Source organism: Chanodichthys erythropterus, chromosome 10 (assembly GCF_024489055.1).
Source record: "Chanodichthys erythropterus isolate Z2021 chromosome 10, ASM2448905v1, whole genome shotgun sequence".
NCBI lineage: Eukaryota > Metazoa > Chordata > Actinopteri > Cypriniformes > Xenocyprididae > Chanodichthys > Chanodichthys erythropterus.
Window position 1 is genome coordinate 48575272 of NC_090230.1, and position 15068 is coordinate 48590339.

General features: G+C 36.7%; 1 protein-coding gene across 1 annotated transcript in view; it reads left to right on the plus strand.

Moving 5' to 3' along the window:
• The first annotated feature begins 288 nt into the window (after positions 1–288).
• Positions 289–15068, plus strand: part of fgf11b (fibroblast growth factor 11b) — a 51146-nt gene continuing 36366 nt past the window's right edge. Inside the window, exon 1 of the mRNA XM_067399359.1 lies at positions 289–481. Within this exon, the coding sequence (XP_067255460.1) occupies positions 289–481 (193 nt within the window). The remainder of the gene's footprint in view (positions 482–15068) is intronic.

Below are 15068 nucleotides of genomic sequence, written 5' to 3' on the forward strand. Positions count from 1 at the left end.
GATTTACGTTTTAAGGATTTGTTGTGGTGTCAATATGTATTTATCAAAACAAACATAATGAAGGACAAACCATGGACAGGTTGTGAGTGGACCAGAACTTAACCTCTTCCCTTACTGGAGGGAAACACACGGACACGTGAGGAACCTACCTGAATTCTAGGCTCTCCACGCGAGGCTTGACCCCTGAGTTTTATCTCTTTGTGTTGCTGGTAAAAAGACAAGTGCATCCAGAGAGGGTCTCTAAAGCAAACAGAGACCCCCCTCCCAAAGGTGAGAGGGGGGGGGAAGATGGCAGCTCTTGCCAGTTCTCTCATCAGACAAAAACGGGCAGTCAAGGACGACCAGGCCAACCGGCCGATAGCCAACAAACGCAAGCCGTGCCCCAAGAGCAACAAGTCGCTTTGCCAGAAACAAATTCTCGTTCTCATATCAAAAGTACGATTATGTGGCGGCCGAAGAGGAAGAACAGACAAAAGACCAGGTAGGTTTATCTGTAACTTCCTATTTTAACCAATCCGTGAAACCAAATACACCAACTGAAAATATGAAAGGGAACTGCTTTCTTGAAGTACCAAAAGAGCAGAATGAAAAAAAGTTTTGAACTAAAGTTGCAAACAGATGTAATTCTTCTTGGCTTCTCTGTTGCCACTTCACAGTCACACTCAAGCTCAAACTGGCTGTGGTACAAATGTAAGAATACAACGCTGAAATACAGTCTGGTCTGAAATACAGTTGTCTCTGTGAAGCAGTGTTTCACAGGTCACATAAAGGAGAGAAACATTGAGCTCATGAAGTTGCAGCATTATGGGATTTATTCAGACTTTTATAAGGAGAAGAAGCGGTTTGACTACTATTTTATGACATGAACTGAGCCAGAAGAGGAAAGCCCTTTATAAGGTGTGATTTACAGTCTTTCAAAGCGTCCCATATGCACAGGCTATTCTGGGTTGCATTAAGACCTGCCCTTAGGATGCTAATTACTGCCTCATATCTTATATGTTCACACATGGGCAAGCATGTCTGCATATTAATATCTAATTTCAATTGTGTTCCATAAAAGATTGTTACTCAGTAGTGCAATGAGATTGGAAGTTGGACTCCGGCCATGTTTTAGTTCCAGTAACCTTGCCAATGGCCAAACAGAAAAAAATAGCATGCTCTCTGATTACAGCACTGATACTGAGACAGAATCTCTGCGATTGTTATGTCAACCTACAGGGCAAAAATTCAAAACACCAATGTCCACAACTCTGACTAGTATTTTTATTGAAACAAAGACATCTCTGTTCTGTGACACTGCCATTGGTTGTGAGTTTTGCAATGTTTTTGGGTAAAGATGGGAACTAAATGCTTATGACATTTTTAAATCGATGCCATAGCCTAAACTACATACTGAATAAAAGAACTGTCAACGTAAACACAAGAAAAAAGAGAGAAAGAATAAAGAGATAAGTCAGTGAGTGAGAGTGTGAGTGTTTGAGAGTGAGTGGGTGTTTTGTATGTAAACGAAATAGTCAGGGATATTAATCTGCCTCTTTATCCGCCTCTCTCACCAATGAAAATGAAACTCGCCACACTGCAATCATCAGAAAAAAATATGGGTATTAACAGAAATGAATGTGAAAGAGAGAGTGTGTGTGTGTGCATGTACTTTTATAGTACTGAAGTAACGCTGATAGCCCATCCTACTCCTGGGACCATATTCTGTAATATTTACATTCCTTTGATATCTACTGAAAATATTATCACATTACGCTCCAGCACCGTTAGCATAATGTGGTTTAGGGACATACTGAAATGCAAATATATTTCCGCACATGCAAACACACAAAAACTGGCTCAGGCAACTACATATAATATTGCATTGCATTGCATTAGCAATATAAACTTCTAGTGCGGGTCTTTCATTATACTGTCTAATCCTGATGCTGGTCTAGACAAGTTTATTCTAGTTAGTGATGATTTAGTGCTGGTCTACCTCCAGAGATCAAGGCTGGGATGGTTAATATGGCCTTGTTAGCCCCTGCTGGTAGATGCTGATTCTAAAACCAGCTGGCAGAAAAAAAGCAACTAGCTGGTGAAGCTAATTGACAAATGATATATTGCTGGTTAAGATAATTAATAAACCCAATAAGCAGCACATCAACATCCAAAACACAACATATGTTGGTCTTTTCAGCAGGGAAGTCCTTCTAAATGACTCATGCTATGACGTTTCATAGTTGTGCTTCAAAAATCAATCCATATCGCTCAGGGTGAACTGAAGTAGCCAAAAATTGACAAATTAGTGGGCATCACCTAGCCACAGCAGTGTGGGATCATGGGATCACTGCTGCATTGTCAGGTCAGTGATCCATATACATCGATCATAACAATGTCATGCCTCTGCTGTACCCGCAACACCCTTAACATCTGTCTCACGCACACCTACCTCTCTGAGTCACTGGCTTAGGACGGGTTCCCTTGCTACTCTAAAATGGCGTCGCGGTCTCACACCATCGGAGGTCGGCGCTGAGTCTACTGGTCTCTCGATCGATGCAGCTCATTAACGTATACTGATTAATCAATGATCACCCTCTCCGTTTGCCCAGTGCCCAATTTCACGCAAGGTGGAGATGGTGTAGAAACGTAAACCACACACACACAAACACACACACACACACACACACACACACACACACACACACACACACACACACACACACACACACACACACACACACACACACACACACATGTTTGTTTTTGTGAATTGTGGGGACTTTCCATAGACTTCAATGCATTTTACACTGAACAAACTGTACATTCTATCCCCCTACCCTGCCCCTACCCCTAAACCTAACCCTCACAGGAAACTGTGCAAACTTTTACTTTTTCACAAAAACTCATTCTATATGATTTATAAACCCATTTACATTGTGGGGACCGCTGGCTGGTCCCCACGATGTAGGTGAACTCAGGTTTATATTACATCATGGGGACATTTGGTCCCCACAATGTAATATAAACAAAAGCACACACACACACACACACACACACACACACACACACACACACACACACACACACACACACAAACTCTCTTAATAGCAGAGGCTGTTTTACACCTTTACAGTTTTATGGAGCACTTGGGTTCTCTGGAGTGTTTGGCTTTATTCAACAACAAATCTCCTTATAGAGAAGGAGAGAGACAGCATGAGAGAGAACCAATTACTATCAGTAAAGGAGCGAGAAAACCCCTCACATAGGATACTCTCGAATTTTCCTTTAACATAGAAGAGCTTACAGAAGTGGACTGAATATGCTCTATATGAATGAATAACCAAAGTCATCCAATTTTCTACACCTGAAATCATGGTGACAGTGGCTAAAGTAAATATCAAAGATGGCACCTTTCCAATCACCAGAAATTCTTACCACAATTTTCATGTCTTTCAAAATAAGGCACAAGTTCCCCTGTCAAATCCTAATTATCCGACAGAAGCTTTGAATGCTTTATTTTTAATAAGACAACAGTGAATAACATTGCCTGGAGCAAAACCTTTGAATGAGATTCTGCTTATATTTCCTTCATTGTGAGTTACCAGAACCTCACATAGCAAGCATATGTGAACTGCAGGGAGAATATCGCAGTCTATGGCGTGACGGACAACTAGATGCCCAATGAAGTTCAGATCACAGCACAGACTAATCAAACTCACTCTCAAAAATCAGTTCTGAAATTGTAGTGGAGTCAATTTGGTTAAAGAAAGTTGTTTGTCACCGTCGTTAATAAACAAACTGTGAATATAACCATATTTAATCCCTCTAAAAGTGACAACTACAGATAACCATTTTCTGCTGCTGTGTAAACATAGCCTTAGAGTTCCAGTGCTCTCACATCATTAAGGTGGGAAAATAACACCTGCCACTGGCCAATTTTATTTATTTAATTTTTTTTTTTAGCTGATTTTAGCTGTTCAACCCATTCTGGTGGGAAACATTTAAGATGGCTCAGAGTGGCTTGGGGAAAAAAAAGCTGTCGCAATGTAGTTCACTTGTTTATGTATACATTCTGATTAGATCTTAGGAAAAATTTAGGGTGCAATCAATTTATATGTTTTGTTTTAAAGAGTATTTTAATGTAGTGTTAATTTAGTGATTTGTACTATATACTGGGTGCTTATTAGAATTAAAATGGATGGTAAAGCACCAGAGTGGCTAGTAGCAGCTACTGTAGCTGAAAGTAAAGTTAATTTTTCACCTTCAAAAATACTAAAAAAAAAAAAAAATCATTAAAAGTAAAAAAAAAAAAAAGAGAGAGAGGAGATCTGCAGATGTGAAGCAAGGGGAATGCAGCAGTTCTGCTTGATGGGTTCAGTCTAAAGGAGTCGCTCAGGGGACGAGGACGTAGCACTGGAGGAGGACAGCATTAAGCTGACCGCTGAAGATGGGCTGTCTATCTTGCTTACTCAACAACACCTGATCACACTGCACAGTGTTAGGTAGCCTCTCATCCGAGTACTGAGAGTGCCAGGGGTCAGAAAGAAAGAGTGAGTGAAAGTGAGAGAGGGGGGAAGAGATAGTAATGCGGAGAGGAAGGAAGTAAAGGAGAGATGGAAGAGGATGAGGAGAGGGAGGAAAGGAGAAAAAGGAGGAGAGATAGGTGGAAAGACAAAAAGTAAGTCAGAATGACAGAAGGGCATGCATAGGGAATTCAGAGGAGAAGAGAAAATCACTGATGATTAAGCAAAAGTTCTGGAAGAGTACACTGTAAACCCTAACGCTCAAAATAATTAATTGGTTTGAGCAGGACAAACTTAAATTAAACAAATTAGCTAAGTCAAATGAACTTTTATGAGTATTAAGCACTTTCTTTTTCTTTCAAGCTCACAGAACTGATTTAAGCAAACTAAACTGTTTAATAGTTTTGAGTTTTATTAACTTCTTTCTTTTAATTTAGATGAACTTAAGTTATTAACTTAAGTTTAACTGAAACTGGCTGGGTCTATTTCTCAGCATGCTTTGCCCATGGCACTCGAAAGGGAGAGTACTTTTTTTTTTTTTTTTTGTGCAAGATTAATATTAAGTGGGAGGTTTAGTAGTGATAGATGTTTTGCTAATTTAGAAGAGTTTCTATTAATGTGGGTTTTTGGAGAGTTACCATCATGGTGACAATGGAGCATGTGGCTTGGTTTGACAGCAAGCAATTATGTGAAATGCTTTATATTGCTGTACTCATTCAACTAATGTTGTACCATCCTAATGTTAACATGTTAGCAATTTAGTTAATTTTCTGAATTAGGTTGTTATAGCTTGCTAATTTTACACTAATAACTTTAAGTTAAATGTTAATTTCAAGTTAAGAACAATTAAAATGTATGAGTAGTACAAAATAAAACTCTTCCAGTTCTGCTAACTTAAACTTTGAATTTCAAAACTCAAGTATTGAGCCTCTTTTTTTTTTAGTTTTGCCAACTTATTCTGGTTTACAGAGTATGTTAAATTAAAATGGGCAGACTGTACGTTCACTGCATGAAGGTTTTGTTCATTTTTGTTTGTTAAAATATAAGAAAACACTCAAAATACAATATATATATATATATATATATATAAATAAAAGGTCTATTAACTTTAACTTAAAATGGGCTTATGTAAGGGTTCAAGCTTACAAAAGCTCTATGAACATGCTATTGATTAACACAGAAAAATTGCATTCCTCAGTTTGTTACAACAAATATTGTGTTTACATTAACACACTTACAATGGAAGTCTATGGGGCAAGACATTGCATATAGATAAACACAACAAAACCCCTGAAAGTACAGCCACTAGACTTACACATTGTGTAACAAAATTGCATATGAACCTTTTCTAAGCTATATTACAGCTACATCCTTTCATGATTAGAATACAAGAAATGTTACTAGAAAAAGGCTGTTTACCTAAAGAAAAATTCACCTGCTATAATTTTGTTTGCAATGCAGCTAGAAGTTCAGACCAACAGCTAAATGTAAGATTTAATTTTAAACTTGAGATTTAGGTAATTGATTATTTTCTCACTTTTTAGTAACACATTTTTGTATATATATAAAAAAAAATGTATATAAGCGCTTTAATTTTCTTTTCTTTAAAAAATCAGTGCACATTTCTGCATTTATATCTGGAATGTCTTTTTTCATAATCTCCCATCTTATTTACATAAGATATTAACATAATTTAAGTTTTAATTGTATTCTGTGTAAATGTTCAAATAATATTCTCTTAGAAATAATGTACAAGAAACCTAATAAGGGATGTAACTAGTAGGAACAGTATTGATTATCAAACTGCTGGTACAGTCAATTAAACAGAATTTTGTTTGTTCTCTCTCTCTCTGAGCTCACACACAGCACTTGTTCAAATAATTATTGCATTAAGTTGTAGTTCATTATTGAGTTTGTTAGTCAACAAATGGACAAAAGATCTACTGTGTGGTTACCGCTCCTTCTGGACAATCCTAGAGGCAGAAGTGAATAAAGATATTGGAAAAGTAAATATGACAGAAATGAAAGACATCAAGTCATCATAATACTGAATGGTTAACACTACTGATCCATGTGTCAGGGCTGGTGGGACGATATATGATTTACCATCTGAAAGAGTCCAATAATGTGGCAGGAAAGAAAACCCACATGTAACTAATGGCCTCTACCACACACGTTTTATTTGTGTTAACATTAACTGAAGCATTCTCTGAGCTAACAGCATTAATCTGTTCTATTCTCCGCTATAGCGGCCTTTCAAAATGAATTAAAATGTTTGAGTTTCCCTTACAAGCTCTATTAATTGAATAATTGCATTCTTTATTTGACAGGTCTCAGATGGGTCACGTCGAGTAAATCATATTTTAGACTCTGAGTGCTGACATACACTGTAAGAAACACTTGACATATGTCTAGACATTCATGGAAGAAAAAAATCCAGAAAAATGTAAAAGGTACTGGTAATTTCCTACAGACATTTCATTTAACCCTAAAAACCCCACACAACACAATGCAATGTGTAATTCAAAATATGGGTAAAACACATGTGAAAATTCAATAAAGAAAATTCCTTTATATTAACACTCCTATTTTTTCCGAATTTTTGTTGAGTGTAAGATATACAACGACCGACCACTAACAACATCAAAAACATCTTGCCATTCAGCTGTCCTGAAAGCACCAATCCTGACAAATCTCAGCTGCAGCAATCACTGCTCACTACCATCTGTATGAAATGAATATCCGATTAGTTTTGCGGCTGCAACAGCAGCCAAGCGAGTTTCCCAGACTCTTTTGTTGATATCGAGGACGCCAAACATACAAACATCAGCTTATGCCGTTACACAACCAAAGATTGGGAAGGGTTTCATAATCTATCAAGAATTTAATTCCAGATGAAAAGATAATTAAAGCTGAAGGGATTGATGCTTTTGTTTTGAAGGTTTATTTCAGTGCTGCGTATATGTGCCGCCTCTGGGTTGGAGTGCTGGACTTAACGGATTGAAGAAAAGTTCCATCAGTTTGGAAGAGATCAGATTAGGACTAAATTTGTCTGAAAGAGATCAGAGAGAAGGCAGCACTGAGATAAATGCCACTAGCCTGTGATTAGTATGAGTGAATTCATGGTGGAGCAAATTCACATATCATATTCATCATTGATGTTCTATATAAAAAAAGTCACTAAAATGGAAATGAAGCTAAAAAAATGGAATGAAATACAGAAATGTACCTTTGCAATGCGGAATTTGGTATTTGGGGCAAAAATCTAAAATTAGTGGGGGGAGCAGAGCTTAGTAATATACGAGAATAAAGAATGCTTTATTTTTATGGAGCTTTTTGGTTTTGGAACAGCCAAAAGAGCTTTGTGGGGAAAAAGTAACATTTTAAGCCAGACAGTGTATAAGCAGCAGTTTCAAGAAGGAAACAACACTGTAAAAACAGTTTGTGCATACAAATAAAATGTAAGCTATGCTTTTTCCTCATTTCAGAGGATTTTGTTTTATTTGTTTGAATGGTACACAAAAATAAAGTTGGCACATTTGTAATATAACAGTATATTTCTTACAGTACTACAAATTATATTACTTATTCTGATTGCAGAATGACAATACACATAATGCAACAAGCACACGAGTAGTGACAAAGTCCCTGTCAAGGGAAGTCTGTTACAACGCTGTTACAACATTTACAATGCCTCCGGGCAGCTATTTCGGGCATCCAAGACCAAGTCCTATCTATTTGAATGGGGAAATCCTGAAATCTCAAAAAAAGCTTGCTGAACTCACAATTAAATTAAAATCTGCAACAAAATCTGACATGAACTGTCCCATAAATGTTGTTTCTTATACTCAAATAGCATTAACAAAAGCTTATTTTTTCAGGCTGGACCAGCCAATGTGCACGTGCAGTCCTAAGCGCAAGTCTCAGCTGCAGTGATGCAATGATGCGATTGGCTCTATTAGATAAAAGGAGGGATGTATTCCACCATATTGCGCATTGCAGTTTCTCCCATTCACAAGTAATAGGAGTGAATCATCTTTCTATATCTAAATGCAGAATCCTAAAAAGGCCTGGAGATAAGAGAAACTAAGAAAATTCGTCAAATTGAGGAACAAGAACACTCCTGCAGTTTTTTTTAAAATAAGTACTTATCGCTTGTGTTGCAATAAACATCCTTAAAGCACGATACATTTTCTTACTTCTTTTGGAGTCAACTCCCCATCACTACGCAACAGTGCCCATTCACTTTTTTTTCAGCAGCACTGGTTCTGGAAAAAAAAAATTCTATTAATTCCTTTGTTTAAGTGTTACAAGCCATGAACAAGACCAACCAGCAATGAGGTGAATCATAACATTACATACTTTGCATTTTTGTCTGGTTTTCAAATACTTTTTGGCTTCAAATCAAAGGTACAAGACTGTGTACTTAAAGAGATAGTTCATCCAAAAATGAAGTCTGTAATCATTCTCGCCCTCAGGATGTTCCAAACCTGTATGAATTTCTTTCTTCTGCTGAACACAAAAGAAGATATTTAGAAGAATATGGGTAACCAAACAGTTGATAGCCCCCTTTGACTTTTACATAGAATGGAAAAAAATTAAATAAAATTACTACAGAAGTCAATGGGGCCCATCAACTGTTTGGTTACCGACATTCTTCTAAATATCTTCTTGTGTTCAGCAGAAGAAAGAAATTCATACAGGTTTGGAACAACTTAGTAAATGATGACAGAATTTTTATTTTTGGGCGAATTATGCCTTTAATGATGATGATGCAAATACTATTTATTACCAACCTCGTAATTTACAATAAGGCTGGCTTTAAAGGTTTGCAAGTTATCATTAAAAATGTAGTTTTTACTTCCAGAACCTGACTGTTGCACACTGTCTTAATGTTACCGTTCATGTCTCACAGATTATGTAACGAAATTCTGGCACCTTTAGGTATTGACAGAGAGCACTTGAGCTTTATTTACCCTAAAACGATGAGTAAATGCTTCAGAATCGGAAACACCCCCATGCCCTCTCTTCTCACTGCCTAATGACATTGAGAATGACAAAGAATGCCTTAATAGCCTCTCTCACACAGCAGCTGAAATTGAATTTGTGGATACTTTGATTAAACCTGACAAGGACAGATTGAGTTTGACCTCTAACAAGAGGGAGACACAAAAGGAGTGTGTGTTGTGTGTGTGTGTGTGTGTGTGTGTGTGTGTGTGTGTGTGTGTGTGTGTGTGTGTGTGTGTGTGTGTGTGTGTGTGTGTGTGTGTGTGTGTGTGTGTGTGTGTGTGTGTGCGTGTGTGTCTCTGTGTAGAAGGGGCAGAGGATAAAGAGGAGCAGACAGAAAAGGTAGACATTTACCTCAGTAATTTCTGAGCACTTAAGTGCCTGGTGTTGACGTCATGATTGGGCAAGGCTCCATTACTTTTGGGCTGTCATCCCAGAGAGTCAGATTGCTTATAGTTACATATAACATCCACCACAAGTACAGAAACCAAACCAGCATGTAAAACCACCTTTCATTCAGATTTTTTACATTCAGCAGCTTGCTCTACAGTATTTTAAAGCTCGCTAGTCAGCATTTATCTATACTTTCAATCTCTCACTTTGTCAATTCACAATAAACGACGATTGAATCTGACACAGCTGTCATCTCAGGGGACGGGTCCCTTGAGGTCACACAATGATGCTGACAAGGTCATGTCAAACATACAAGACAGAAAGACTGAATAGTCTGACTGGATTATTGACCTGCAAAAGATTAATATCCATAAACACTCAGTCATGTTCACCCAGTTGGGTCTTGTGATAGAAACATGGCATTAGAAATGTAATTGTTTTTGAAAAGCCTTAGAGGATGTATGCTAGAGCAAGTCACATTGGTGCCTAGTTTACTTATTCCTGCAATTTTCACTTTTGCTGAAACTTCACACAGTGAATCTAACATACAGATGGAACTAAAAAGACCCGATTTGGTTGAGAGCAAAGGTTTAAGAACTAAAGAAAGAAAAGAGATGATGAAGATGGGAAGAACATAAGGATATATTTTCACATGGATTTCAAAAAGTAAAATGTTCCTTTTCTTGCTGGACCTTGAACAACATTATGATCAACCAATCAGATTTTAGTATTAAGGTTCGGGAATTCTTATTTTCCTATGTTTTGATGGGTAGTTAATGTTTAGGGTTGAGTATAGGGTTTCTAAAATGTGTTCAAAGTAGGACTTTATGGCTAAAAATCATAATCACAATTATTTTGGTCAATATTGAAATCATGATTATTTAACACGTTTATAATGTCAGTGAAATTTCACAATTATCGATACTTCAGCAAAAACTAATACTATGTTAATGTAAGTGAAATGTCCTCAAAACAGTAAGAACAAATAAACTAATTACAAACAAAACTGACAAAAAAGTAAACAGAACAAAAATACAAATGAAATAAACAGTGCTTTAGGTTTTTCAGAAAGATGTACTAACAGTGGTATTCAGATTAGTAATAGCCTACAACAGAAATTAAAGTAATCAAATGTAAAAAAAACAAAAACAAAAAAAAAAACACTGATCTATACATTAAATTTGATTTAAACATGATTTTATTGTCTTTTGTTGTTTGATTAACAATAATGACTGCAGCAGATTTATTAAGCTCAAATAACTTTAAAAGCTGCACGGATCCAATATACTGTTATACAAATGTTTTCTTACCAAGTATACTTACCAAAATGGCATTTCAACATATTTGTGTGTAGGCTATTTGACTGTTTAGGAGCACATCTAAAGCCCACAGGATACTTTGCTTATGTGCATTCGGAGCACACGCAGAAAACTGCCTAGGGAACATTGTCTCTTTTTAGCAGCTTAATGTGCTTTTAATAACACTGTTTAATATCAAGCAGTTTAGCAACAGTAGACTGCATTTTACAACACTCACTTATTTGGCTGATTTGGATGTTAAGTTTGGCTTAGGAAGGAACGAAAGCACACCAATGTGAAGGAAAGGATGGGCGCTTTTTATGTCGATTATCTTGTTTTCATAATTGTCGGAAGCCAAAATTGCAAACGAAAAATCAATTATGATTAATCACAGAGCCCTAATTCAAAGAAAATGTAAAATTACTAATGCACCGAAAATAAAAACAGGAAAAAATCATTTTCTATTTAGGCTGAAAAACACTTGGAAGGCTGTAAATCACAAAAGCAGCTATGTTTAATTAGTGCTTGACTGTGTCAGTGTCTATTTTGTGCAAACATCATGGACAAGCTACAAAAGGTCAACATCTCAGCAGAGTGGACACACTTCACCATGACCAAATTATGCTAGAATAGCATACTTTTGAGTTTTCAGCTAAATTAACTTAAATTTTTTTGTGCAAATTCTGTATTTCAGTCAGCTTTATCCCCATTCAAAATGGGAAAACTAATAAAGCTTTCATTTCTAAGGAGAAAGTGAAATGAAATATCAAATAAATTTGGGTATTTTTTGAAAGAAAAACATGCCAAAAAATTGCTTGCTTTTGTGCACTTAAAAACTAAAGCAAACCTAAACAGCAGCCAACTAAATTAAAGAAGCAAATAGAAAACTGCAGTGTATACAAGCATTTCAAATAACATGATTTGATCGCATTTAAATGCGCATATCCACAGCAGACTTTTTTTCTTTTTTTAGATTTTATTACAGTTAAACTAAGTAAATTTGGTCAACTGCAATTGTTTACCATCCTCATATAGGTATATGATTCTTTGGCATCCCTTGTGGAAACTGAAAGGAAGTTTGTGAGGGGGCCTACTGCTTAAGACATTGAAAACCCCTGCAATAGAAGATATAAGAAATGGAGTAAAATAAGAAAGAGAACAGGCCAAGAGGGAAGATCTGGTGAAAGAGAAAGAAATAAAGAGGGAGAAAAGAAGAAACATGAGAAAGATAAGAGCGGAAAAAATGCTGAGAGATGCAGACCGAGAGACAGCAGAGAGAGAGAGAGAGAGAGGGGACTGGTGGGGAGTCCTAATAAAGGTTGAGGGAAGCCCTGGTAGTTTGGCCTTAGTCAGGGAGGGGAGTCACAGATGCCCTTGGCTGCTCACTGAAGCAGCGCCTGTAATTACTCTGCACTCTCTTATCATTACGGGGTAAGCCGGCATCTCACAGCTATAAGGCAGCACATCACACTGTACCAGACACTCTGTCCCAGAAACTCTCATACACATACACACAAAAGCACCCACAAATACACATTCCATGCCCTTACACAAAAGGGCACTTGACAGTTAACCTCTATCGATCCAGTGAATACCAGAAGGAAAATAGGGTGCGACTTCTGGCTCTGCTACTGTGTGACTGATCAAACCACACACACATAACTGAATGAACACATGGAGTCTTCGTCTTGCTTATTGCAATTTCTGTCTGACTTTGAGAAGCTGCACTGAGCACCGCCACATTTTAAGTAAACAGCCATATCAATACAGCAAGCTGGCTAAAGAGGACATCCCCCTCCTTACAAAAAAAGTCTGCCTTATAGTGTGTGTGTGTGTGTGTGTGTGTGTGTGTGTGTGTGTGTGTGTGTGTGTGTGTGTGTGTGTGTGTGTGTGTGTGTGTGTGTGTGTGTGTGTGATAACACAAGTGGGCAAAAGATTAGCAAGAGACAAAGCCGAAAAGCACCAGCAGGAACATAATTAGCAGTACTGTGTTTGTATCACTGTAGCTAGTGTAGGGAATATCAATGCTTCACTAATATCATTAACATTGCTTAATACTTCTCCCAGTTGGGCTGGTTGTATAGAGAGGATTGCTGGTTTGTATGTTGCATGTATGTTTGCTGTTTATTTCCCTAGCGTCTGTCAACTTTAGAAAGTCAGAAAAATACCATGTAACAGTACAAGAATCCCTTAGCCAATCATATTAATTAAAAGTCATCGATGCATGAGATTAAATTAGACAGAGCTAGGGGTGAAACGGGATCACTGGATGCTGGGTGTCGAGATAGAAAGAGAAAAATTGCACTTTTTTGCAGGTCAAAAAATGGCACAAACAATATTGATAATGTGACATCTACAATACTTCTCTGCTAGAATATGGAAAATATTGCATAAAGAAAACAAATAAAATAAATAAATGACTCTATTCACTATTTAAATACACATTCCTAGTCCTGTGCAATTTGCATGCTATAAAAAATGAAAAAAGGATGGTTTTTTTTTATGATCTTCATGATCATAATGCAGTTGCCCCACCTCTCACAAGACTTTCCTATTCTATCAATTCCACCTTTATTTATCCTTTCATCTTCCCATGTTTACAGACTACAAAAAGCAGAATCATGAAGAAGACACAGTCACGATTTAAAATGGATGAAACAGTGAATCAGGCAAATGCTTTGAACAGTCAAGCCTCATTTGATAATCACAAACTGCAGAACCAAGAGTGTAACTCTATCAGAGTTTGTATTGTAACAATCTCTATAGAGATCTCTAAAAGTTTTACTAAATTCACTCCCAAATAGAGTTTAAAAAAAAACAACAACATGGAGCTAAATTTGATCTCCAATAAGTGTGAAATAGGAATAGTGTAAATCTTTCTATTTTTTCCTGTGGCTCAGTGTAAATGTAACACTATAAGAGGGAATAGCTATTCAATGTGTTCAATATTGAGCTAGAAATAAAATAGTCATAATCCACACAGCCTGTGTGATAACCTCAAAGTTTATATCCCAAGAAAAAAGACAAAAGCAAATGCTTTAACAAGTGAAAAAGCTATTTTAATTACCAATGATTGTGAGTAAAAAACTCTCCTCTTGTTTGCACAGAGGATATGATGAAATTGTTTAAGTTTTAAACACTGCAACTGCAACATTAAATTATCATTCCCAACCAATCAATAACCATCATAAACGTACCTCTCAGTTCCTTTATTCTTGATGTCTGCTGTGGTGCAACTGTAAAGTGCCTCACTGTATGATGTGCTGAATACAAAGTGAGCTTTGAAGAGTTCATCAATGTCAAAGACACTTTTAAATGCCTTCTTGTCCACGATGATGTAGAGTTTCTGGATACTCGATTTGTGTTCCCTAATGCAGAGGAGGAAAGGTTGGAAAGTGTTAACACTAGACACAAAGGTCTGCATGTTTGTACCAACCTGAAATGAAAGGTAAAACAGCATTGGCAATATATATATATATATATATATATTTTTTTTTTTTTTTTTTTTTTTTGCAGGATGAACAAATAAAGCAAGTCTTTCATTTACAATAAAAAATAAAATACCTTCAGAAATGTCAGCAAATGCCTGAGGAGAACCAATTTTTGCTGTCCTATTGTGACCTTTTGTGATTGGAGTAAGAAATGGCAGCAAGATAAGTTTCAACCTAAACAGATAAAAGACATGAAAATAAAATAAATAAAAGCATGAAAATGTTTTCCTTGCCTCAATCATTATATAGCCTACTAGTCATACCCTTGGAAGAGACTATTGCAAGAGAATCCTGGTAACCTCCAAAAAGCATCATTCTGTTTAACCTTACATATAAGATAAAGTACTGAATCAATAAAAAATATGTTATGATAT